This window comes from Herpailurus yagouaroundi, unplaced genomic scaffold (assembly GCF_014898765.1).
Source record: "Herpailurus yagouaroundi ecotype Mexico unplaced genomic scaffold, PumYag 217, whole genome shotgun sequence".
Taxonomy (NCBI): Eukaryota; Metazoa; Chordata; class Mammalia; order Carnivora; family Felidae; genus Herpailurus; species Herpailurus yagouaroundi.
Genome location: NW_024412448.1, coordinates 6,158,232 through 6,184,911, shown reverse-complemented (window position 1 = coordinate 6,184,911; position 26,680 = coordinate 6,158,232). Strand labels below are relative to the sequence as shown.

Sequence of the window (26,680 nt, the reverse complement as noted above, 5' to 3'; positions counted from 1 at the left end):
AATCATGCAAATTAGGAGTCCTTTTCAAATGATGGGGAAAAACATTGTTTTTGTTCCTTTCCAAAATCCAACCACCATCACCGCAGCACAGAACCTGCCGCCACTGCCCAGGGACACGGACACTCTGGGCTATGAAGGTTGTGTTTCTTGACTTTTTGGTTTTTTGTTTTTAACAGCAGAAAAGGACATGAATTCAGAGATTTCTTTCCACGGGAAACTGAAGGAGGGAAAGCAGAAATCCACTTGTATTTGTAAATGGGCACTTGCCTTGCCCTCTTCCGGACACTGTAGGAGCCTGCCATTCTCATCCCCTGGCCTGGAGGGGCTGTGACCATCAGACCTGTCACATTCGGGGCCTGGGCAGCAGAGTGGCTCATTGGAAGTGTGCTGGGCCCATAACCCAGGGCTCTATGGAGCGAAACCATCCGCGGCTACAGGCTCATCTTTTTTTTCCCAGGAAGCAGCCTGCAGACCTCACTCTCCGTGTCCCCTTCTGTCTCCCTATCAGGGTGTGCAGGGCCCACAGCAGCAGCCGGCTCCACGGTATGATGGTCAGCACTCTGGACTCGGGATCCAGCAATCCGAGTTCAAATCTGGGTGGGACCTACACAATTCTTTTTTGTCCCCTTTCCCTTGATCCCCACTTTGGTGTCTCTTCCCTCAGTGCCCTCAGACCAAGGGTAGCCTGACGGCAGCCCTGGTGTCTTATGGTTCCATGGTGTAATGGTCAGCACTCTGGACTCTGAATCCAGCGATCCGAGTTCAAATCTCGGTGGAACCTGCCTCACCTGTGACCCTTCTGTGTCCTCCCAGTGCCAGGTAGTGGGCAATGCAGCCCTCAGCAGGACAGCCTGGCGCTTCCCAGACCAGGGTCTCCACTTTGGAGCTCACGTGGAGACCCCTGGCTGCAGTCTCCATTTGACGCCACTGGCTCCCCCTTCAGTCACCGGTCACCTTTTCCTTGTATGTCCACCAGGACACCCCTAGTCCCTATGCGCTGCTGCCTGTGGCTTAGAGGGCATGGTCTGGTGCAGGGGTGAGTCTGCCCTCAGGGTGCACAGAGGCCTGGGGCTCTTATTGCTTCCACTTGGGCACATACCTTTCCAAGGACCCTCCAGGTCCAGACCTCTGAGTGGGGTTGTGTGGGTGGCCCAGCAGGGCTCCTGCCCATCCCCCGACCCCGCAGAGGGAACATGTTAGAGATTTCCTGATCTCTGCTCTTTTTAACGTGTACTTCCTCTCTCTAGCTTGGCTTTTAAAAAGGGAGACCAAAAGGGGCTCATACTGTCACTGCCAGGAAACGTGAATTCTTTTCATTATTAAAGCAGATCCATACAAATCCTGAGTTAAGGGCCGGGGGCCTACCTCTGTGTCTGTTCCCACGTGACCTTGGCAAGACCTTGTCCTCTTGAGGGGAGCGGGAGGAGCTGGTCCTTGGGTCCATCACAACTCTGCTGCACAGATGGGATTTCAGTCCTGCTCCTGCCAGCTGCAGAACCCCGGGGCTCAACCTTCTCCTCATTCCTGTTCCCCCCTGGTCTTTGTGCAAATGGGCTCATGTCTGGTTTGAGGCCCTGGCAAGCACCCCAGAAGAGCCCAGTCCCCACATTTGCTCGTGGATTATGACAGGGGCCTACAGTGAGGACTCCTTGGTGACGTGCCTGTAGAGATTTCCCTATTTGTGCATAAAAAATCTGTTTCAACTGCTCTGCTTGTTTCCGATTGGGAACAAAGGCAATGCCTGAGGGAAAGGAGGTGATGTTGTAAATACCAAGTGTCCAGAAGCCAGAGGCTCAGCTTTGGGCCAGCAGCTGAGGTCAGAGAACACCATCGGGTCAGCAGCACAGGGGCCGGCACACAGGCAGTGCCCCTGCTCCACACCCTAGGCCAGCATCAAACTGATGGTGTAGACAATGGCTGAGTTCCGATCCGCAGTCCAGCAGAGTCGAGGAAGAAGAACCAGGGTCTACAACGGCTGGGACTGGCCCACGGGCCAAGGCCAGGCGGAAGTGCAATGGAAAAATCTGGGCTCTGCAGGGCACTGGAGAGCAGAGCTATTCAAGACGGCCACCATGCACACACAGCTGCCGGACACGGTCATGGTCCACAGGAGGTGCTAGCAGCACCACGGCTCCAGTGACAGCATTCTGTAGAGCGGGTCCTGGGTGCAACGTGAATCTGGACTTACTCGGCCCTCCTCCTCATGGTGGGCCCCACCACTGCCCACCAGACACTCTGTGCACCAGCCCAGCTTGACCGTGGGGCCTCCCCCTCTTCTCTGCACGTAGGGCTGGAGTTAGGACAAAGGTGGCCATAACCCCAAGATGTGCTGCAGATGAGACCCCACGCCTCGTGTGATCACACATGGACTGTCATCCTGGGCCCTGGCCACCAGGGGGCTTTGCTGCAGCTGGAAGAGACTGCTTTTGAAAAAAAAAAAAGTTTTTAATGTTTACCTATTTTTGAGAGAGAGAGAGAGAGAGAGACAGTGTGAGTGGGGAGGGGCAGAAGAGGGAGACACAGAATCCGAAGCAGGCTCCAGGCTCCGAGCTGTCAGCACAGAGCCCGACGTGGGGCTCGATCTCATGAACCGTGAGATCATGACCTGAGCTGAAGTCATATGCTTAACCGACTGAGCCACCCAGGCGCCCCTGGAAGAGACCGCTTTTGAAGTGAGAGGCGCAGCCCCCACACCTGACTCGTGGCTCTCTACGCCCCCTGAGAGCAAGGACAGTGCTCCTACTCTGGGCCACGGTGAGGCGAGGGGGCACGTGGCCCAGCGGGAAGGGGCATCTTCTCGACACACTCTCCACACTCAGCACATTCAACTGTTTATTCCGCAGTCAGCTCCGTGGAGGATGACACCGGTCGTGACCAGATGGAAAGGAAAAATGTACGATTTCACGCCCTAGCCAGCTATCAAGCCGGACAGGATACGGAACACGATGAAGGAAATGGAGCCCACCAGGGCGTGACGGCACGGGGGACTCAAGAGGATCAACATCACTCGTGTTTACCAAATCCAAGTGCTTTGAAAAACCAAACCCAGGCCACTTGCAGATGTCTTTCTTTTGGAGGACAAGCCCAGATGTGGAGCGCCACGGTTCTGGAGGTTTCTGGCTGCTTGCTAGCCCTTGTTTGTATTGCGGGGAAACCACATTCTATCCCTTCTTTAAGGCGCTCACAGGAGCGGCGCGGGCCGCAGGATGACAGTCACTCAAACAGCAAAGGTCGGGGGGGGGGGGGGGCTGTCCCCTGCTAACCCCACTGGGGAGGGAGTGAGGCGAAAGCCTCCCGATCACACACCCTGGCCCGAGCGGGGCAGCCAGTCTGTCCTCCGTCCTTCCGTCCCCCTTGCCAGGCCTCCCCGACCTCGAGGGGAGTTCTCCTTAAAGGCAGAATGTAAAAGTGCAAGTCTGGGGCCCCCTGGTCAGAGGTCTGGTCCCAGGAGGCAGTTGCTACCGCTCTCGGACAACTGCAGCGGCGAGGAACGTGGCCCACTGCTACCAGAAAATCCGGAAATCCAGCTTTGTACACGAGCCCCCCGATTCCGAAAGGATGCAATTTATTCACGTTCTGGCAAAAATGTTTTCAGGAGTAACGTAAGTGGGTGAAGTAAGAGCCAAGTCGGGCAGACCGGGGACCGTGGCTCCACCACCCCCGCAGCCTGCCCGCCTCTCATCTCTTCCACGTCACATCGCTCTGAGGCACATGAATCTGAACTTCTGGGGTCTTGGCTCTTCGCAGGACACTTTTTAGATTTTTTTTTTAAGCCTAAAAGATAGTAGTCTGTCTCTATTTTTGTTCTTTGGGATATTTTTCAGTCTTAAGATAAAAGGGTACTGAATTGGGGCAATCCTTCTCTCTTGTTAAAATATGCCAGTTGAACACACGTTACAAAGATAGCACCACGTCAAACCGAGTGAGGGAGCCGCCTACACACAGGGGGAGAGAGCTCCGGAAAGCACAGTGATGACTGAGAAGCGGAGCGGTTCTCCTCCAGCGTCTCCCTCCCTGGGCGGTGGCGGGGCCCGCTTCCCAGCCTTGCCCACCTTCACCACTTGATGTCTCGGCTGGCGGCAGGGAGCCCCGGGCCCTGGTACACGGTGTGCAGGGCCTCCCGGACCCTGGGGGAGTCGGCCCCGTCCAGCCACTCCCGGTACAGCTCCTGCACGTGGGCGCTGGTCTCGGGGGGCCGCACGGGGACGTCCGCGTACTTGCCCTCCATCTGCCTCAGCAGCGCCTTGTCTGCGCGCCCATCCTCCGCCTGGGCTTGGCCCCTGCCGTTCAAACACCCTGGAAGACAAGCAGGGAGCCTGTGCTTTTTCTCCTCTGCGTCGAAGGGAGTGCGGCGTCCTGTGGCCAGAGTCTGGAGCTGGACTCGACGCATGGCCCCCAGCTCCCAAGGACAGCAGCTTACAGGCTCGCAGCCCCGGATGCTTCCTAGTCTTACCTACTTATGCTCTCCAGGAAACAGTTTTTACCTAAAACCGAATAGCCTGCCAACCTTTAGAACTGGATGGCTGTACATGCAAATCCGGACCTCTGGTTTCTCCTGAAACTCATCAGAACCAGAAGAGCACGAAAACCGCTAATGGGCAGTCACGCCACTGCTGTCTCGTAAAGCCTCTGGGTGCTGGTCACCCCCCCACCCCGGGCGGCACTGGGGAGGGGACGGGAACCCGGGAGCCCGCACAGGAGCCTACCCGCCCAAGTACTGCAGCCGGGATGAAGGGCGTGCCTCTCACGTAGGCGTGCTGCTTACCTCCAAATGTGTTAGATGATGTCACGATTTATAGGATGACATTCATGGAAAAGAACTTGGAGCAAACTTCCACCCTGGTCGAGTCCCCTTTCGCCTTCCCTTGGCAGCACCCAGCAGCTGCACTTTTGACCCCAAATCCTGAAGACGCTCAGTGGTGGCGGAGGACCCTGCCCACTCTCCCAGGGTCTGCTCCTCTCCTCAGACTTTTGGCCCCCGCCCCCCTGCCTCCTCACCTGCACCCGCACCCGTCTGCTCCCCCGCGCCCCCACGTGGCCTCCCCAGACACTGGCGGGTTTTCACTAGCGCCCCGGCCGTGCCTCCTCTCCGCAGGCAGGTTCCAATCTCGTGGGCCCTCCCCACTCAGGGCACGAGTGGTCCCACTGCCACCCGGAGGCCACAGGATCCTCTCCCCCGACACCCACACCCACTGCACCAGCAAGTCCGTGGCCTCTGCTGTGGGAAGCCGCCCCGGCCCCTCTGGTTGGCCTCTGTTTCTCTGTCCCTCAGGTGGGGCCTAGCCACAGGTGGGGCCTCTGGAACCGAGAGCAGGCCCTCACCTGGTGCCACCCCAGGTGCAGCTCTTCTCTGGGACTATGTCCCAGGGCTTTTCTAAGGGGACACCTGGCTTTTCTGCTCTGTGGTGAGAGGAGGACAGGGACCACCGTGTCAACCACCAGGGCGGCACCCACGAAGTGTCAGAGTTGGGCGAGGCCTGCGGCCTGTGCCTTACCCCCGGCGCAGGCGAGCACCTCCACAAAGTGGTACGGGAACCTGCCCTTCTTCAATTTCAGAACCACATTCTGGATGTTTCGAAAGCCGTACGCAGCAGCAAAGCGTAACAGAACCTCCCCGTTCTTTTCAAGGGTGACCTCCTGGAAGTCTTTGTTCCTGTAAGGTGAACAAAATGGGTTTTCGTCTACAGAGTCCTTCCTCTGTAGGTCGACAATTGTTTTCAAATCTAAGTTGGAAACGTTAGCAAAACGAAAAGTCTGCGAATGAAAACAAAGAAGGCTTTTTGATCTTGGCTGTTCTAAACCCTATACCTAGGACAGCCCCCACCCCAACTCTCACACACACACACACACACACAGGCCTGGCTGGCTTTGGGCAGTTTGCCCTGGACAGCAGCGCTGACCACACAGGCAGACCTCAGGGTGCGGTAGGTGACCTCCCCCACGTCCTCGTCAAACAGCTGCTTGGCGGCGTGTCTGAAGACGTGCGCCAGGTACCCGTCGGAGCTGGCTCCATCATGGCGCCTCACCTCCTCCTCCTTCAGGCCTCCGAACCTTCCCAGGGAGGAAAGAGCAACAGCAAGATTAAGTCAGATGTCCAAAGTCTTATGATCCCCGTGAAGAGAGAAACCCCTCACAGATATTTATACTCTGGGGCCACAAACTCACATTCCTGAGTTTTAACGATCGGACAAAGCAGCAGGCAGAGCCCCACTTGGTGCGCCCACATCAGGCACGTTCCCCTGGAACCCTGACACTTGGGGATAGAGCTGGGAATCTCTGGGCCACTCGGAAGCGTGTGCACGTACCCAGCGGGGACAGGCGACAGGCACCGGCTCTGGCCACGGGCACTGCAGCCAGCTGGCTAAACTCTGTAAACCTCAGGACGACCGTCCACGAAAGGGCCTCGCCGGCTAAACAGCCCACACTCGCCCTGCGTGGAGCCCAAGGGAGCCACTCTTCCCAGGATGTGACCCAGCCTCGGGCAGGTCCAGATGCTCAATGTCGGGAACACACGAAGTTCAGAAATGGAGGGTGCTGGCATGTCAATGTCACCATGGAAACCCCCTTCCTCCAAGTGGCATCTCACACCAGGCCCCGCCCACATCCCATGGAAGAGCCAGGAAGAGCGGGTTGTGGTAAGGGCTGAGCGGCAACAGAGGAAGGGGAAACCCAGGTCAGGGGCCCCCACACCCTGTCCCCTGGCTGCACGTGGCCTCATACAGGAGGCTCCACCCACAAGGTGCCCCTCCCTGAAAGTCACTTACAGAGTATCAACGGCTGCGTCTTTTACCACGAGGTCGCTTTGCTCCATTATCTGAACGACTTCACCTACAGACAAAGAAGGGGCATGAGGCACCGAGGAAGCTGTCCTCAGGAGCTGTTTCCCAAATCATGTCCCCACTGGAAACCTGCTAAAGCGACCCCGGACGCCGTCATGCTCACGGAGGCAGGAACCCAGCTCTAGTGCAATGTAATCCCAATAAAATGAAAAACTGATGAAACGCGAAAGAAGAGTCCAATTCCTCCTTCTGCGCTTGAAATGAGGGATTTTGCCATCTCTCCACATTTCTGTTTCTGAAGCAGAAACTTTTTGCACACAGCCTCCTGTGGACAGATGACCAAGGCGCAGTGGCTGCCCTCACATGGTATCAGGTTGTGTGCAAAGAGATGAGCTGAGAACCAGAACTGTTCTCCTACTTCCCTCCACACAGCGGCCCCCGGAAGGCTTTGTGGAAACAGCTAATGTTTACATCAGCCACCGAGGCATCACGTGCGCACGAGTGGACTCAATGTCTGAGAACGATAGTAAAATGGACTCTGCATCTCAGGAAAACCCACTATCTACCCTTCCTTGGCTGCTGGGGCCATCCTGTCTCCCTCCCCCCGGGGACCCGGGGGTTCTCATGCTGGAGTTTCAGGTCAGGGGACCCACGCCCAGGAGTCCCTGCCCCCGAGAACTGGCCTAAAGTACACCCACGTGGGTTCAGCAGACGTAAGCCGCCCGCAGACTGCGATGTTCTGCCGAACGGTCCTGGAGGACGCCGAGGAACCACCCCCACCCCAGCACACAGGCTAGAGCAGGCCCAGGGCGCTGGAGCACCGTGGGTCCCCGCTCTGTCTCCAGGTGAAGGTTTGGTTTGTCCGCAGAGCCTCTGGGCTCACACGCGACTTTTCCGCGCTGCGTGAGCGCTGCCTCTCTCCACTTTCCTACAGTCTGGCCCTCGGGGGGCCTGTCGTGACCTCAGAGGATGATGGGCCAGAGGCCCCAGCAGTCCCCAGCTCTGTACCCCCCTCACCTGAGGTCAGTACGCAGTCAGCACCCCGGGAGCCGTGCAAAGCTGTGGGAACGTCTTCTCGAAGGGCCTCCAGTTTCCTATCGTAGCAAGGGGCCACGATAACATGGAAAATCTTGTCTGGGGACAGGTTCTGGGGAGAAGGAGCAAACCCAGGTTGGGGCTGTGGGAAGCGAGGAGGGCGGCTGTGTGCCAGTACCCACAACACCCCCCCGGGGGCTTCCTCAGACCAAGTTCCGAACTGTGCCTGCCTCCCAGCTGTACGGGGAGACCGTGCCCTGGAGACCCGGGCGGATTCACCCAGAACCCATAAGGCCGATGGCCTGGAGATGCCAGGGAAGAGCTGTAAAGCTGAACCCGTTTCCCCTGAAACCTCTGCATACAGTGACCAAACATGGTTAAGAGTAAGCCACACGGATGGTTGCTCGACGCCTGGCTGGTTTGCCTTTGGACCTTCTGGAAACTTCCCAAGTGACACCTATCGGAGCTGCCCCTCTGGTGCCTACGGCTGAGCTGGAGTTGGTAGCCACGCCAGGAGCTGGCACAGTTGCTGAGTGACCTTTGTGGAGAGGCCTCGGTGGAAACACCCTACTCGGGGCAGTCTGAGGAGGGTGCCGGCCGGACCTCAGCAGGCCCACAGGACCAGGAATCTCCTGGACTCCCCCAAGAGCAGTGGGGCTGGGGCAGTCCCACAGTTCACTTCTCTGTCCCCAAAGTGAACACATACACACTGACATCACATTTACGATTGACAAGCTGTGGTGAAAAGGAACATTCCCACTGCTAAATTAACGAGGATGCCAGAACTGTGTGGCTTCCTGAAAGTGGCTGTGGGTCTGGGGGATTCCTCCAGCTCCTGCAGGGCCAGACCCTGATGGTTCCCTGGAGAGATGTCTAATCTGACTGAGGAGGGCTGTGGGGGCTCTGGCAGCTGGAGAGCAGGCCACGGGAGGGGCCACATCGTGGATGGCATGAGAGTGTCAGGGACCTCCGGAAGGACCCAGGCCTGGCCTCCACCAGGCTCCCAAGGCGGCCCTGGATGGCATGCAGGGGGTCTGCGTGGGGAGGGACAGCACAGGGACCAGCTGATGACGGGGCCCCGTCCACGGTGGGGGAGCCGGGGCAGGTGAGGGATGTGGAACGGCCTGCAGGGGCCTGGCTGGGAGATTTCCCGTCACGTGAAGGCAGACGCAGCCAAGGGATCAGACACTAGCTGCTCGCTGTGGTGACAGGCCAGGGACTCCCTCAGCAGGATGGCAGCATTTGCACTCGGTCCGGGTCTGACGCCACCCTGGTCGTGCGTGGTGGAACATTCCCTATCTCTGGCCCACGTGCTGCCCTCTGGGAGGAGGCTGGCTTACCTGCCGTCTGGCGAAGTAATCCTTCACCAGAGAGCCCATGATCTGTTGGGGAGACTTAGCGGTGCAGAGGTGGGGGGTGACAGGGTGGCCCAGCACCCGCTCGGCATATCGGACCCAGCCTGGGGAGAGAACGGGTCCCCTGTCAGCTCCTCACAGTGGCTTCCTCCTGCTTTCTGTCACACACGAGGAATTCAGCGCTCCCAGACCCTGTCACTTGGGGTAAAGCCAGACACCTCTCCTGACCCTAGGAGCTGGTGGCGGACCCCCCCCAGGAGCTGGTGGCAGATCCCCCGCCAAGCTGCTTTTCCTCAGCAGCTTGGGCCACGCAGACCCCAGCTGCATTTGCCCCGGACGGGAAGACGCCCCTGCCGGCTCGCCAGAGAGGACGGAGTGGAAGGAAGTGAAAGCTGGTACAGGGGCGCCTGGGTGGCGCAGTCGGTTAAGCGTCCGACTTCAGCCAGGTCACGATCTCGCGGTCCGGGAGTTCGAGCCCCGCGTCGGGCTCTGGGCTGATGGCTCAGAGCCTGGAGCCTGTTTCCAATTCTGTGTCTCCCTCTCTCTCTGCCCCTCGCCCGTTCATGCTCTGTCTCTCTCTGTCCCAAAAATAAATAAACGTTGAAAAAAAAAATTAAAGAAAAAAAAAAAAAGAAAGCTGGTACAGGGGGGTCCCCCAAAAGAGGAGGAGCACAAGCTTAGAGGAGCAGGCACGCGGCAGCGTCCCGGGGGGACAGGGCCCCTCTCCACCGTGCCGGCCACAACACTGTCCTTGCAGCCAGTGGCCATGCTCAGATGCTGCATCGGCCACAAAGCCACCGGCTCTACTCACCTATCAGAAGTTAACGGCCAACTGCTCACTTAGGGCGAGGACCACAGGAGGATTTCACACCCCAGTGACAGTAAGAGACAGCACACTTACTCTCCACCTACTACGTGCCCAGCACGGTACAAGCATTTCCTGAGTGGCTGACGGCCACTGTGCCCTCTGGGGTCACCCCTGCTATGGTTTCCAGGGGTGACAGGAGTCAGAGAGATCAGTGAACTACAAGGCCAGAAGCCTGGTGAGAGGCCTGCTGACCCCCAGCTGGGCGTGCACACCACGGCACACGGGGGAGCACAGAAGCCTGGCGGTAAAGCTGCTCGTCAGACCCTGGGGACAGCCAGCCACTGTCCTGTGACCGCCCCCGGTAGGGAGAAGCGGCAGGCACCAGTTGACATGACAATCCCGTCCGAACAAACTCAAACCACAGCTGTCACCTCCAGGACAGGAAGTGTCTGCCACGGCCCCCAAAAGCCCCAGGAGAGGGGGCCCTGGAGGAGGGCTCTCCTCGTCCCGGCCTCAAACATTAAGATGAGAAACTGCCAAACACCGTGGCACCTTGGGGGCCCCAAGGCCCTGCCCCCCGGTCTCAGTGCCCAGGCCAGCAGCTCGAGACACGGCTCCCAGGCAGGTGGCACCTCTGGGCTGCGGGCAGGCTGCTGTGTGCTGGCCCTGGGCGCCCCACAACATCAGGCAGAACACCAGGAGGTAAGGGCCAGGGCCCACGGAGGACACCCGGCCTTGGGTGAAGAGGGCTGAGCAGGGACAGAGAGGAGGAACCAGGGTCCCAGGCCCCACGGCTCCCTGCATCTGAAACCAGACAGGCTAGCTTTTCCTGAGGGTTCCCTTCACCTCCCCCGGAGACAGAGAGGCTGCTGCCGGCTTCACAGCAGCACAGGTGTGACAACGCGCTACCTGGACGCTGGCACTTTCCTCGTCAGACCACGGACGGGATGGGACGAGGGGAGGTGCTTGGAGAAGTGGCCTGCAGATATGCTGCTGGGTGCCGGGCAAAGGTACACCCAACAGGAGGCGTTCTGTCAGGCTGTGGGTGGCAAGGGTACCCCAGGACCGGGGAGCCCTGTGAGCCAGCACAGGACTGCCCCGGCCCCGATTCTATCTGCCAGGTCATGTCACCTGACCTTGACATTGCTTCAGTTTCCTCACCTTGTCACAGGGAAGCAAAAATGACAATGCCAATCGTAGAAAAGGGCTAGGTTTGAACCAAAGCTCACCTCCTCTCCCTGAATTTGAGAGAGGGTATGGAGCTGAACAACTTATAGTCCTGACACGTTTAGGTAGAAAGAACTCCAGAAGGAAAGTGCATCATTATCTAGGAAGAACATTCCAGAAGCTCCAAACCTACATGTAAACAGACTTGAACAGCTTGAAACCCTGAACACAGCAAGTATCAGGCCAGATCGGGGGTGGGGGCTGGTCTGCATCAGTCAGTGGCTCAGTGAGAGGGGGCTCGGGCGGATGTGCAGGGGACCCGCGGGCACTTCACTCCCTCCTGACCCAAAAGCCCAGGGGGCCTGGGACCTCTGACCTCACCCACCTCCTCTCCTGCCCCCAAGGCAGACCCACGAGAAACGCTGCCTCAGGCCAACGGAGGCACAGCAGCGGGCTCTGGACGCTCACCCGGACAGGCGGAGGTGAGCATGGGCAACGCAGGCTCCTCCTCGCTGTGCTGGCGGAAGCGACGCACAAATTCCTTCTGACTCTCCAGCACGCTGAAATCCGCGGCTATCGTTGTGTCAAAGACATAGTGCACCCCTGTAAGAACAAGGGGAGCATTTAGCTTCTCTTGACCTGCAAGAGTCTAGTGAGTCGAAGATCAGACTCAAAGGACAGACTCCATGGCACCCCTGCACGATCTCCCTCACTCTCGCCTCACAAACCGCAGAAGCCCAGGACTGTGCTTTAACTTTTCCTTGAAACAATAAACATGCATCACTTTTCACAATAACATACAAGTATTTTCTCTCTGGCTTCTTCTTGTTCTCTCTACACGTACATAAACACTTCATGGTAGCTCATAAAAGTAATGGAATATTGCAAGATACCAGCACCACTCTCTTCCAATCAGTGGCTACATTTCAGTCTGTGATGATCCTTGATGTCTTGAAAATAAACGAGTAAGTTGGCAGGTCATGCCTTTTTGATGGCTGCAATTGTTATGATTTGTAACCATCTATCTTTTTTCAGCTATCTTTTTAAAATAAATTTTCTTAATATTGGCTCGTAAGGATGATACATTTTTAATAATTACAATAAAGTTAAAATAACTTTAATATCTGCAGCTAGTCTAAATCTTAAAAGCAAAGTTATTCCTAAAAAGAAACATTATAAAGATAAGCATCATCTTATCATTTAAAGTATTACCTTAAATCAGTTTCGCTACAAATATATTTTATTAACGTATAAGGCCCATTATTTTCTTTCAAAAAATTCTCCCGCATGTGGAGCCTGGGTGGCTTAATCAGTTGAACGTCCGACTTTGGCTCAGGTCATGATCTTGAGGTTTGTGGGTTTGAGCCCCGCATTGGGCTGTGTGCCAAGAGTTCAGAGCCTGAAGCCTGCTTCAGAGTCTGTGTCTCCCTGTCTCTCTCTCTGTCAAAATAAATTTTAAAAATTCCCTCACAAGCAGTGGTGCCTGGGTGGCTGTCGGTTAAGCATCCGACTCTGGATGTCGGCTCAGGTCATGATCTTGTGGTCCATAAGATGGAGTTCTGTGTCGGCCTCTGTGCTAACAACACGAAGCCGGCTTGGGATTCTCTCTCTCCCCTCCCTCCTCTGCCTCCCTCGCTCAAGCTCTAAACCTCTTTGTCAAAATAAATAAACTTAAAAAGTTTCCTCCCAAAATAGGGCCTTTCCCCATGAGAAGAGAGCTCTGGCCTTCGGTAAGGCCGAGCTGACCTGAGGCGTTCTCAGATCACACGTGCGAAGAGGTAGCTAAATCCGCGCTCGCAGCTGTGGCCCCACTGGGAGCAGGCAGTGTGCGGGGAACCCACTCCACGCCCAGCGCTCCGAGGAGGCGGCCGTCTTTATTCTGAGTGTCACCTTATTCTATTAGGAATCCCCCATGTGCTTGGTCTCTAAAAACCACTGCAGAAAAACAAACTCGTGTTGGCAAACGGCCCCCGCTGTCCTCTCCTGAGCCCACCTGGCGGTGGTGTGCACGAGGGCACACGGGGCGGCAGATGCTCTGTGCATGGTGGCGTGGGGGGCTGGGGTTGGGCAGCTCTGGTCCGACGACAGCGGGTGACACAGGAGCCTTCTTACCGCCATTTTGCACAGTGCCATTCTAGCTCATTCACATCCGAGCTCCTAACCATGTCTGAAAGGGACCACCTTCCTGTTTTGTGCACAGGACACAGCCCATTCCCTCGCTGCTCTGCTCTTCAGAGCACATCCTGGGAACTCAGATGCCAGTCATCTTGCAGGAATGAGGCTCTACGAAACGCCTTCCGTGGGCCCTGGGAGCCGGGACGAGACCACACTCCTCGGCAAGTGCAGGAACCTCCAGCGTGTCCCCGGCCACCCCTTCCCTTCCATCCCTTGCCAGTCCTGGAGGCCGGGCCACACCTGTCTGCACAGCAAGGGGTAAGGGACACCCGCGGGGTCTCCTCTTACATTCCTCAAGGTGCTCATGGAAGTCCTCGTCTACACTGCGCCCCTGCAAGCTGAACTCTGGAGATACAAAGGGCAGCTACAAACTGGCATCCTCAACGCACAAACAACATCAAGGAGCCTCACCAAGACTTTTGAGGAAGCCGCAGAGTCTTCTGGATGCATCAGTCACACTGAGGCGGAATTTGGCAGCAAAGTAAGGCAGAGACTGAGGACACACCGACACCACCAGCACCTTGTGCTGTGAGGTATCACATTTCTGGAAGAAACAGAGTAGAGTGTCATTCATGGGGGGAGTACGGAAAGTAACGTAAGACGTTATAATAAAAAGGTCAGAAGAGACAGAATGTCATAGATGTTCTGTGGAAAGCCTCCTAAATATACAAGCACTAGCAAGTATGATTAAGGACATGGAAAAAGTTAGGATTAAAGAGTATGACGTCCTGAGATGCCTGGGTGGCTCAGTCAGTTAGGCGTCTGACTCTTGATTTTGGCTCAGGTCATGAGCTCATGGTCGTGAGATCAAGCCCCCTGTGGGGCTCTGCGCTGAACGTGGAGCCTGCTTGACAGTCTCTCTCCCTCTGCCCCCTTTCCCCTGCTCACGCTTTCTCTCTAATTTAAAAAAAAAAAAAAAAGTACATCCTAAGAGATTTCGTCAATTTGATTTTTTAATGTTTGTTTATTTTTTTGAGAGAGAGAGAGAGAGAGACCCCCAAGAAGTCTCTGTGCTGTCCCACAAACTGTAAGCTCATGACCTGAGCTGAAATCAAGAGTCAGATGTTTAACCGACTGAGCCACCCAGGCGCCCCTGCCAATGATAACCTTCACATCTTCTGACCTACACAGTTCTGATTTCTTTTTCTGATGGTATTGTCTAGGTCCTTTAAACTCAACCTCCGATAACAGTGGTGATAAATGGTACTAACATCTCGATTCAGACCTCGGTGGAAATGCTCATAAAGATGTACCATTAAGTAGAGGTTTGCAGAATTTCTGGTAGATACCCATAGGCGTCAGCATTTCAGTTGCAGCAAATGGGTACGCAACTCACTGGAATAAATAACAAGGAAATGGTTGTTTTGTGAAACTGGGCTGGTGAGCCAGCCACTTGAGTTGTGGTCAGAGACACGGCAGTTTGTTGAGTTTGAGCCCTGCCTCAGGCTCTGTGCTGACAGTGTGGAGCCTGCTTGGGTTTCTCTCTCTCTCTCTCTCTCTCTCTCTCTCTCTCTCTCTCTCTGCCCCTCCCCCGCTCATGCTGTCTGCCTCTCTCAAAATAAACTTAAAAAAAAAAGTTATCACTGGCAGACAACACATCTACAAAACTGGAAGTAACCTAGGAAACTAGGAGAATATCAAGCTTACAAAATAGCTACATACAAATGATACATGAAAACCAAAAGCTTTCCACCCCAACAAAAATCAGTATTACAGAATTTAACAGATAAGAGGCGGTATGTGTAACGAAACAACCACAGAGACCCAGCCACACCAAGAACACATCACAGTTGCAGAGAACAGACAAAGAGGCAACATGAACACTTGGGGGGGGTCACACAGCCTAACCAGAGGCACAAACCACGATCATGGACGAAAAGATTATTCAGTAAAATATAAACTTCCCCCTCATTAACCTATCGACTCAATGCAACTCGCGTCAAAGTCCCACAGTTAATACCCAATAGTACAAGGTCAGCCGAGAGAGAAGAACACAGAACAAAGAGAAGGATGGGGTCTACCAGCAGCTGGGGCCTGTTAAAATAGAATCCAATAGGGGCGCCTGGGTGGCGCAGTCGGTTAAGCGTCCAACTTCAGCCAGGTCACGATCTCGCGGTCCGTGAGTTCGAGCCCCGCATCGGGCTCTGGGCTGATGGCTCAGAGCCTGGAGCCTGTTTCCGATTCTGTGTCTCCCTCTCTCTCTGCCCCTCCCCCATTCATGCTCTGTCTCTCTCTGTCCCAAAAATAAAATTAAAAAAAAACAAAAAAACCACAAAAAAACGTTGAAAATAGAATCCAATAAACCGTACGTGCGTCTAGCAGTACAAAAGCCTTCTTATGACAACGCAAATTAAAAGCTAGTGAGGAGAGAGCGCCCTGCACAGCTCCAGAAATCCAGTGACTCAAGTGTGACGGGAGTGCACACACACACTACGGGAGACGCTCCACCCGGGAGAAAACACCTGTGCCCTGTGAGCCGGGCCCAGGGTGCTGCGAGGGGGTTCGGGGCAGGGAGGGGCTGGGAATGGCTGAGTCTGGACTTGTCTACACGAGGGAACGGCCCTCCAAGCTGTTCAACGCCTGGCAGCCGACTGCAGTCTCGAACTCACAGAGCTGTGAACAGGCGGCATACAATATGGTCAATGAGCATGTTAAAGATGTTCAGCCTCACCGACGATCAAGAAAATGCAAACGGGATCTTCTAGCGATCACACTGGAAAAACAAGGAGTTTGAGAGCAGGTGTCGTCAGCATAGCGGGACGTGGACGTTCTCACCTATCACTTGCAGGAGCATAAAGGGAGATTCTGGCACAAAGTACCGCCACTAAAGAAGAAAAGCCCGCAGTTGTTCCGTGGAATGTGCCAGTGTGTGGGGGGACCAAGATGCGTCGTAAGTGAGCCGAGTCTGCTCAGTGTAATAAGACAGCTGAAGCCATCTTGCTCGGACAAGGACAAGGGTGAGCAGGCAGGGACAGGCGAGCACGGTGACTGGAGCCGACAGGGTGAGGTCTCCTGGCTCAAAGTCCATCCCGCTGCTTGTCCACAGACCTCCCAGGGAGGCCAAACGCCAGGAAGGGGACGGACAGACACCATGCTGACAACCCAACATGTTATTTCTATCTGAAACTGTGCCCCCAAAATGCTGAAGGACGTACCCAAGAACACGCCACAGGGGTGGCAAACACAGAGAACATCGCTTGGCTCTGTCCTGGGCCACGTCAAACCCATGTTCCTCCCGGCCTCTGCCCCGCTCGGGCACACCGCGCATCGCGAGGGGCAGACCCAGGTGTGCCTTCCAGCTCCCCTGCCTCCCTGGTCATTCCTTTCACCTGTCTTCCTGTCAGGAAAGACACTGTTCACAGCTGAGTGACACAGGTCTACAGGGCAGCTGAGGGACCACAGCACTGGCCCAGCCTGATGAGCCCATTAGACCAGAACCCCACCTCTGTGAATAGACCGGGGACCTTGCCTCGTTCCACGTCACTGGGGGAGTGTAGCCCTGGGTGGTGATCGTTCTGGCTGGCGGCCAGGACTCTGGAGAGGGCAGAGTCAGGCAAGGGACACAGGGCCAGGGCCAAGACCTATGCCCTGACCCCAGCAGAGGCTTTCACGACTCACCTGCACCGGCCCCCTGGGCTGCAACACCAGCAGGTGCCCCGGAAGCCCTACCTTATTAAGGTTCAGAACTCGAAAGAAGTCCTTGGCGTTCTGCTGGGAGACCTGGAGCCCTTCCTCTGCAGTGACACAGCTGTCACACGCCAGGCAGTCACTCAGAAATATCTTGGCATCAGCCAACTTATGGAATTCTCCCTTCTACAAAAGAAAGATGAGGTAGGTTTTGGTCTGATATTTCAGTAAAAACTCTAACATGTGCTTCTCTAGGGAGGGTGGCAGCATGAGACCAGCACAGGACACGGACCCCCTTGAACAGCACAGAGCCAGGCCTGCAGCTCGAGGGGCTGGAGGGGCACAGAACAGGCCACAATGACACCAGGGAGTCTCACAGATGACAATCGAGGGTAGGAGCAGGACGGCAGTGTCGTGTGGTGGGAAAAAATCTCCATTCCTGTGTCTTGGGAGCTGGCCCGGACCTTCTCCTCCCTGTACCCCTTCTGTGTAGCCCCTGAGGACTCCTGCTTGGCCGGGTGAGCTCCCCATGGAAACCCGTGGCCTGGCCTCAGGTCTGAATGGGGCCCAAGAGTTTGCACTTCTAACGTGCTCTCAGGTGGGGCCAGACCTGCCACTCCCAGGGTCTGGAGCACCCGGCCGGTGCCTGGGAGACACTGCTGTGCTCCACCGAGAATACGGCCTCTCCGTGCCTGCAGGGGTGTCTGTGAGCACGCTCTGCACTGTGCCCGGCGGGACTTCCTCCCTGCCCGGTGCACCACCCAGTCCTTTCTGCAGGCTCTCCTGGGCCAGGTCTGGTCCTTCCCCTGCCTCTTGTCTCCTAAACGTGTGCCTGTGCGGAAGACTGCCCAGCACCCCCGCTCTGCCATCAGCCTTACCTTCCAGAGCAGTGCCAGCTTCCCCACCCCCAACACCCCCCCAGCCTTCATCTCCAGCGGGGCTCTCACGCTCCTGAGCTCCAGACGGCCATCCCATAGAAAGCTCAGCGTCTGTGGAACCAGAACTGCACTCTACGGCCTGCGCTGCGTCCTTTCCTGCTTTTGCCACCCTGGCGGGCCTGCCCGGGCCCCGCCACCCTGTCTCCCGTAGCGTTCCCTTCATCCTCCCCTGCTCTAGCCACCTTAAGCCACCTGCCCCCAAACACACATACGACCTGTCCCCTCACCCAGACGCCCTCCATGGCTTCCACCGCCCCTCCCCCAGAGCACTCTGTCCACACCTCCCTTGTGCCTGGAAAGCGCACCCCACCCCCGACCTGCTCACACAGGGGGTACCACCCACCGTGCTGGCAGGGCGTCCACTGAGGCCGTGTGCACACCTTATCTCTGTGTCACCACGGCCCTGGGAGGGAAGTAACTCGACTCTCCAGCTCACTGATAAGGAAACTGGGGCTCCAGGGTTTAGATGTCTGTCTGAGATGACGAGGCCAGCGGGTGGGTATGGGAGGCACCGGGCACTCCCTGCCTCTTCCACCTTTGCGCCCTGGGGGCCGTTCTCACCTACCGCTTGCCAAACCCTACGGCCGCCGGACCACAGAGGGGTGCCAGTACAGGAGGGACGAGACCGGTTCCTGTCGGGCCAGACGTCGAGACTACAGAGAACCCGGCTGCTCTTCGCCCCACGTTGCCAGCTCTCCACTAGTGAGGTCGGTACCAGGACTTTCCAGGGAAGAGCGACCTCCCCCTACCCGGTAAACATAAACCGTCACTTCTAGCTGAGGAGGATGCAAACACTCAAGAATGGACTTAGAGAAGAAACCATTAGAAAAATAAACTTACAGGATCAGATTTGAATTATTTTATAAGTTACCTACCTAAACTCCCATTTTACAGAATGAAGCTTTTCATTACATAAAATTGGGTATTCCAATACTATAACACTCCTTCTAATAAATGATTAAGGAGGACGCTTTTCTCTGTTCCTCATGCAGCTTGCCCTGGCTCGGTGTATTCTCGGAAGGCTGGCTCTCGGGCACCTCTGTCTCAAAAGGTCATGTGCCTCGGAATGACGGACCTGTGTGTGTGTGTGTGTGTGTGTGTGTGTGGCCCCCGGCAGGGCACCACTTCAGTACCTTCTTTCCTAGAGCATGACGTGCTGGGGACAGGAGCCCTCGAAGAGGACAAAAACGGCCACAGCCGTTTACTCCAGGCGAATACAACACTGAAAAACTACTTGCCTCTCCGTTCTCCAGGGCCAGACTTGGTACGTCGACTGATGCATTCTCTTGGTCATCGGTTTTTGTTTTTTTACTACATTCCTTGAAAAGGCAAAGGAACATATAAAAGAACAACTTTTAATTTGACTCCCTGAATTTGCAAAGATGCACATAGTCTCCGCTCCGTTAACCTCATGTGTAGAAGTTTTTTCTACAAAAATAAAAGCGGCCCTACTTGTGGACACATGGAGACAGACAGACACACACACACACACACACACACACACACACACACACTCTCCTCTATCTGTATCTGTATCCCTTTTAGTAACTGAGAACTAGAAACAATGGGGCCTTCCACCCACAGGTAAATCAACACCGACTACCTGCACACATCATATTTAGAACACAATGGACTAGAACTGTTCGTGAAGCTCTGAAAACGCACTTGCTGTATGTTAAGTAAAAAAAAAAAAAAAAGTGATGGAATATTTATATGAGCCAATTTGTGGAAAAACAAACCAAAAACCCCATTCATGCACTGAATGGCTGTGTATGTTCCGCTGCCTAGAAACAAGTGTGGAAAGCCATCCCAGTTACCATGGTTACGCAGGTGGAGAGGACCAGCCCAGACCTTCCTGCCTGTATAGTTTTGTTACTATAAGCATGTTAGCTGTAGAAAAGCCTCCTCAAAAACATTTTTTGATCATGGTTTCAATCATCCACATCAAGAATGGTGTTTTCCGTGACTGCCCTGAGTGGTTGCAGAGGTTGGTGTTTTGGGGGGTTTTTTAGTATTCTTTTTCTGGCTTCCAAAATACTTTGCGAGCATGGACAAGTGCACGGAAAACTAGAAAGACGAAGCATGACCCCAACTGTAACATTAACTACAAGGCACCTGAAAACGTCACCTGACACGCAGTAGTAGCTCCAGACACCTGGCAAGGTGCAGCGCCTGGAGCTTACCAACCATCTAGTCTCCCTCCATCCAGTTAAAACCCCAACTAGTTCTGCCAGACACGCGATCAAGGGTGCATGTTGACGCGGACGCAGAGGCGCCCGGAGCGGCGATCCGGAGGACCGGGAGCGAGGACCGCGCAGCGGCTGGCGCTGCCCGCTCTGGGCACCGGGGCTCCCGCATGCCCGCAGACGCGGGCAGCCCCGAGCCCCCGCAGTCCCGATCCCCTGACCCCAAGCAGCCCCGACCCCGGACAGGCCGACCCTCGACTCCCTGACCCGGAGCGGCCCATCTCAGCCGGGCCGGCCCCCGACCTCCTGACCTCGAGCAGACGGGCCTTTCCCTGCAGCCCCCGGCCCCCCACGCCCAGACCCCCGACCCCGAGTGCGCGGGGCCCACCTTCCGCGTGCAGTGCTCACACTTCATCTGGAGCGGGGCAGGCAGGGGGCCAGGGCTCGGCCTGAGAAGAGCACCGGGAGACGCGGTCACTGACGCCCGCCACCCGCCGCCCTTTGTTGTAGTTGCCCCGGGCCGGCCCCACCCCCGGAGTCTCCTCTCGACCAATGAGAGCGCTGGGAAGGGACAGGCCTCACCACTAAACCAATAGAAGTGAGAAAAGGGCGATGCGGCTCCCTCCCGCACGGCTCCGCCTAGGCCAATGAGAGCACCGGGAAGGGGCGGGCCGGGCCCCGGAGCCAATCGGAGTGCGCGGGGGCGGGGTGCGGCGGACGCCCTGGAGGCCCGGCAAGTTCTCGCGCCCGTTTTGGCAGCGCGCGGGTCGGGGACGGGTGCTGGGTGGACGCGCGGACCCTCTCTGTAGGAGGCAGCCCCGAATTGTCCTGGGGCGCTGGGCCGTCAGCTCGGCGCCGCCTCACGCCCGTTTCTAGGCTTCGCCGGGCCATCGCCATTGCGGCCCCGAGGCGCGTCACGTAGGCCGGTCCCGGTGGCAGTGCGCACGCGCAGGTGTGCACCACGTGGCGCCTTAGGGCGCACGAAGTTGGGTGTGAAATGAGACCTCCGGAAGTTCTCGGCAGGTGTGTGGATGCTTGCTTTACAAACAGAGAGCGGTTACTGATTCTGGGAGTGATGACTCCACCTGCGGGGCTAAAATGAAAATGTTTAACTCTTAATAATGAAAATAAACACTTTACAAAATCAGCGTCTGCTCCTTACAGGATGATCAGAAACGAGAGGCATGCCTAGAAAACTTGAGTAGAGAATAGGAAAAGTAACTGGTGACCTTAAAAATAGAGTTGCCATTTTACCAGAAAAAATGGGTTTATTTGGGAATAACAGAGAATTGCAATTGGGACCAAGCTAGCTGTACCAAAACCATAATAGGCAAGTCTGGAAACAAAGGAGATGAGCACACTTTTAGAGGAAAAAGGGATGTTGGCAGAGGCTATTGTAAACAGAAAGTCCAGTGGAGTAAAGTAGTGGCCTCTCAGCACCGAGCTTGACTGCTTCTCCTGGCTGGGCTGTCCTGCTGCAGTAGTTGAGTACCTGCAAGGATCCTGCGGGGTCTGCGTTGGAGGCCAGCGGTCGTGGACGGAGAGCGTCCCTGCCTGGCCCCAACCCAGCCTAAAGAGGGTTTCCTTGATTCAGTTTCAGGATTTCTAGTGCTTCATACAGCTTTTCACAAATGCCTCTGTTAACTCAGGAGGTCTTTTTAAAAATGTTTTATTTATTATTTTTGAGAGAGAAAGAGACAGAGTGCGAGCGGGGAAGGGGCAGAGAGAGAGAGGCAGACACAGAATGGGAAGCAGGCTCCAGGCTCAGCTGTCAGCACAGAGCCCCATGCTGGGCTCACACCCATGAACTGTGAGATCATGACCTGAGCTGAAGTCCCACACTTAACCAACTGAGCCACCCTGGTGCCCCTAAACTCAGGAGGTCTTAAATGGCTCCCAGATTAACTCTCTGCATTACTCAAATCTAGGTCAGCAGCTCTCAGAAAACACATTCCTTCAGTTTTAAGCATGAATAACGGTATTTTGCGGTTGTCACTTGTATATATTTCTCATTATTATTTTAAAAACGTAACCATGATACCATTACCGTAATGTGTGAAAAAAGAAAATTGCAATTACTTAATTTCATCAAATATGTAGTGTCTAGGTTTCCCTAAATTGAACCTTTTTTTTTTTTTCAGTTTAAATCAGGACCTAAATAAGGTCTAATATATTCATTGGTTTGAGTGTTTCTTGTGTCTCTTTTTAAAAATTTTGTTTTAGAATAACTTGCAGCTCACTTAGAAGTCGCAAAGACACCATGGAGAGCTCCTGGTCTAAAGGTTTGTGTGTGCGTTTGAATTTGTAGGTTCCAACCACATCCTGCTGGCTTCTCCTTGCATATCGCTATAAAGGAATCCGGTGATTCGGCTGTAGGGCTTCCAAGAATTGCTGCCTGTGTCCTTGTGGAGTCCTTTCATATATCCTTGTTGTCTGAGTTCCCAGTAAAGAGTAGTTAGAACATTCTCATGCTTTGATCACGGGTTAAATTTGTTGGCAAGCCTATTTCATATATATTGTAATTCCTTCAGGAGTTTATACTAACCATCTTTTTTTGTGATATTAATTAGTGCACATTGATGAAACTGCATGGATCCATTCATTTATTATAGCAATTTTTAACCCTACTGTTTCTTCTTTTAAAAAAAAATGTTTATTTTGAGAGAGAGCGGGCACGAGCAGGGGAGGGGAAGAGAGAGAGGGAGAGACAGAATACATCAGTGCAGAGCCCAGTGTGGGGCTCTATCCCATGAACCGTGAGATAATGACCTGAGCTGAAATCAAAAGTCAGACACTCAACAGACTGAGCCAACCAGGGGCCCCAGTTTCTTATTAATTTACTAGTGGGAATACTTTCATAATGATAAATTCCTCTCATTCACTATTTGGTTACTCTGTTGTAAATTTTTTTTTATTATTATTAATGTTTATTTAATTTTGAGAGAGAGGGAGACAATATCTGAAGCAGGCTCCAGGCCCTGAGCTGTCAGCACGGAGCCCGATGCGGGGCTTGAACTCACGAGCTGTGAGATCATGACCTGAGCTGAAGTCAGACACTCAACCGACTGAGCCACCTGGGTGCCCCACTCTGTTGTAAATTTTATAAAGAAAGGCAGGATGAATGAATCTGTCAAAAAAAAAAAATCCAAGTTCCTTTCTTAGTATCCTCTGAAAGTGAACGAAGGATTTAAAATTGATCATTACGAATTATGGATTTAAACCCTTGAAGATTTTTGATTCATATATTTTTTTTAATTTTTTTTAACGTTTTTATTTATTTTTGAGACAGAGAGAGACAGAGCATGCACCAGGGAGGGGCAGAGAGAGAGGGAGACACAGAATCGGAAGCAGGCTCCAGGCTCTGAGCCATCAGCCCAGAGCCTGACACGGGGCTCGAACTCATGGACCGCGAGATCGTGACCTGGCCGAAGTCGGACGCCTAACCGACTGCGCCACCCAGGCGCCCCTGATTCATATTTTTTAAATGTTTTATTTTTGAGAGAGAGAGAGCATGAATGGAGGAGGGGGAGAGGGAGGGTGACAGAGGATCTGAAGCAGGCTCTGTGCTGACACAAGTGAGCCGGATGTAGGGCTTAAAACTCATGAACCTTGAGATCATGACCTGAGCCAAAGTTGGACGCTCAACTGACTGAGCCCCCCAGGTGCCTTGGTTCATTTGAATTATTGTTCTTGTTGATGCTCAAATCCTTTTTTTTTTTTCCTTTTTTTCTTTTTGGCATAGAAAATCTCTTCAGCTAGGCTCCAAAAATTTTTTAACAAGATGCTAATAGTCTGTTTTTTGATACATCTGCTTGTGAATTTCTTGCTTTAGACCTGAAATCACTCCTTTCTCCCAAAAGCCTGGTTCCTTTAGTAGCAACTGCTATTTAAAAACCACAAAATCTGTACTAGTATTGTTCATTGCTACTGCATTGGTTATCGTTTCCAGGACTTTCCAGTGGACAGCATTAAGAGACATTTTTTTTTTTTTAATTTTTAATGTTTATTTTTGAGAGAGAGAGGGAGAGGGAGAGAGAGCAGGGGAAGAGCAGAGAGTGAGAGGAAGACACAGGATCCAAAGCAGGCCTGCAGATCCCGCAAAACACAACCAGGAAGAAAAGCTCTTCCTCCTACAGTGTCTCTCCAGCACCCTCTACTGGCAAAGCTTAACACCATGCCAGAGAGCACACAAAACACAGGGGTTCAGGTCCATTTTCAGGGATCAGGCAATGAAGTTTGAGTTTAGAGCTGATTTAATGCCTTGGTAATTGGCACAATATACAGGTTTATTCACTCAGTACCCTCTTTATGGATGTTGTATTTCCAGTCTTGCTTTTGCCAATAGTCAGCAGGATTTTAACCAAATTGACTATCATTTGGTTACACATCTGACATTTGTAAGAGTCCAGCGCAGTCTTCATTTTTAAACACCTTATAATCTAGTAGAAAAGGTCAAATTACACAAATAAATGTAATGCAAAGTAGAATTTCCTAGGTATCATCCCAGTTCTACCCAAATTCTGAGTCAGACCACTTCCTGTTGCAGTAAGCAGGACGAACTTAAAGGAAGTACTAACAATTCCAATCAGTCTTCAAGAAGGAAGTCCACTTCAAGAAGGAATGTGAGCTGAGGGCTCAGGTCGGCGAGGCTATGCTCAGACAGAGCCCAGTTTTGCTACAGCTTAGAGGAGACGGTCTCAAAGTGCTCAAGGTGTGGTTCCTGGACCAGCGCTATTAGCAACATGTATATTTTCAGCCCCACCCATGACTGGGCACAGGTACCAGCCGTCTGTTTCAGTAAGTCTGCCAGGTGATTCCGATGCATGCTCAGGTTCGGGAACCACAGCAGAGAATGTCTGAAGGAGACTGGTAAAGTATAAAAGTCATCTCCAAATTTTTGATCACGTGCCTATATTGGTAAACTTGTAGGGTTATGCATACTGATGTTCATATATTTCTTTATAAGCTAATATGCAGTGTTATACTGTTATGCATGTTATAAAACACCGAGAATAAATATGAAAAAAGAAAAACAGGAATACAAACTCTCCTATGTCCTTTTGGCACCCCACATATCACTCGGCCTTACCACTTTGGAGATCACTGAGGCAGGTAGACAGTGACTATACGATGAAGACATACAGGTAGGGTCCTTTCCTCATCTGGTCAGAATTAGAAAGGCAAGTTAGGGTCCTACTCGGGTCCTCATCTGGCCGCAGTAAGGGAAGGTGGTGTTTTGGTGGCGAGGGAGCAGAAAGGCCACCTATGCGGGCATCACAAGGTTTTCCTGGAGAAAACAGTCTCTCTTACCACAATTCTTTTTCGCAGACATCAGGGCATGTTTATTAGCAGTAGATAAACTATCATCACAAACACGTGAGTGTTTTGTTTTCCCAGCTACACTGGGAAAGTTGTTTTGGGGTTAAGGATCTCTGGTTTACACCTACCCTCCCCCACTTGCCTTGCATGGGCTGTTTAGATTTAAATTTTTAGCCTGTTGAGGGGCGCCTGGGTGTCCAACTTAGGCTCACATCATGATCTTCCAGCTCCTGAGTTTGAACCCTGCTTGGGGCCTACTTTGGATTCTGTGTCTCTGGCTCTCTCTGCCCCTCCCCCACCTCCTCCCCTCTCTCCCTCTCTCTCTCAAAAATAAATATTTAAAAAATTAAAAAAAATACCTTAAACTTGTAGTCTGTTAATATACTTGGGGAAGTATAATAAAAGGAAAACTTTAGAGTGGAGTTAGGAGGCAGGCAGGGGGAGCTGTTGGCCCAGCATTAGTTAGCAATTACAGATGTTATGCCCAGCATTCACGATCCCCAAAGCCCACCAGGGAGCCGAGTCCAATGCAAAAGCAAAGAGCCTTTATTCGAGCTAGCTCGAGCTCAATCCCCTACCTGCACCGACACAGCGGCGAGATACGGGAGAGAGTTTCAAAAGCACAAAGGTTTTATAGGGGTCTAGGGGCAGTTGGTGAGGTAATGGCTGTGGCCTCAGCCGATTGGCTGCGAAAGGGTCGTGGCCTCGGCGATTGGCTGGGGAAGGGTTGGAGTCCTGTTACGCAGGTCACCAGGTGTGTTTTGATCTGGAAATTTGAACGGGTGAGCAGCTTACTCAAGGGGAGGAGGCGTGGTCTAAGGTTTCTGCGATTTTCCCGGAAAGGGGGCATATCGGGGGCATAGTCACTCAAGGTGGAGGACACAGAACAAGATGGAGTCGGCCGCATAGATCCGCTCTTTCACAGACTCAACAGGAGGAGAGGCACCTTGCAGGTGGACGCTACTTACCCAGCAACAGGAAGGTTTCCTGCTGCTCCGGCAACAGCCCAGCCAATGAGAGGACACTATACTCCCAGCTCCCAGTTTAGTCCAATGGACATTCTGTTTACATCAGCCCCGCCCACCCACCGACTGTATAAAAGAGCCTCCACATCCTGGTCTCCAGACTTGCTTGTTGTTCTGGGTTGGGATTCTCTGCTATTCTCAAATAACCCCATCTTTACTGGTAAAATAGCTGGCAGTGTTATTTTTAAGGTTAACATCTTAATAGGATACATTGAATCTATAGATCAAAGTAGCAGGATTTATTTTTTACAATAACTTTTCAAACC

At 53.7% G+C, this 26,680-nt stretch overlaps 1 protein-coding gene and 1 non-coding gene across 3 annotated transcripts; one reads left to right on the top strand and one right to left on the bottom strand.

Annotated features, from left to right (window-relative positions):
* The first annotated feature begins 709 nt into the window (after positions 1-709).
* On the top strand, positions 710-781 carry TRNAQ-CUG (transfer RNA glutamine (anticodon CUG)). The gene has a single exon. It is a non-coding gene; the product is annotated as a tRNA-Gln (tRNA).
* Positions 782-2,819: 2,038 nt separating this feature from the next.
* Positions 2,820-20,598, bottom strand: NARF (nuclear prelamin A recognition factor). Of its 2 annotated transcripts, XM_040456745.1 has the most exons (12): positions 20,459-20,598; positions 19,123-19,203; positions 16,989-17,132; positions 13,731-13,863; positions 11,613-11,747; positions 9,155-9,273; positions 7,797-7,926; positions 6,765-6,828; positions 5,914-6,051; positions 5,496-5,653; positions 4,053-4,296; positions 2,820-3,576 (listed from the first exon to the last, which is right to left on the bottom strand). In XM_040456745.1, the coding sequence occupies exons 1-11, from the start codon at positions 20,483-20,485 to the stop codon at positions 4,055-4,057; spliced, it is 1,371 nt and encodes a 456-aa protein (XP_040312679.1). In that variant the 5' UTR covers positions 20,486-20,598; the 3' UTR covers positions 2,820-3,576; positions 4,053-4,054. The 2 variants fall into 2 exon arrangements, with proteins under 2 accessions (XP_040312679.1, XP_040312678.1); XM_040456744.1 differs by having other exon boundaries at positions 2,820-4,296.
* Between the last annotated feature and the right edge of the window lie 6,082 nt (positions 20,599-26,680).

What these genes read in the sequence shown, in the direction of transcription:
- NARF (XM_040456744.1), bottom strand. Translation starts at nt 20,485, where the DNA reads ATGAAGTGTGAGCACTGCACGCGGAAG. An exon ending in CGGCTTCCTCAAAAGTCTTG is followed by an intron (nt 11,748 to 13,730) that starts GTGAGGCTCCTT and finishes TTGTTCTTACAG; the next exon opens with GGGTGCACTATGTCTTTGAC. An exon ending in ATTACTTCGCCAGACGGCAG is followed by an intron (nt 7,927 to 9,154) that starts GTAAGCCAGCCT and finishes CCTTCTCCCCAG; the next exon opens with AACCTGTCCCCAGACAAGAT.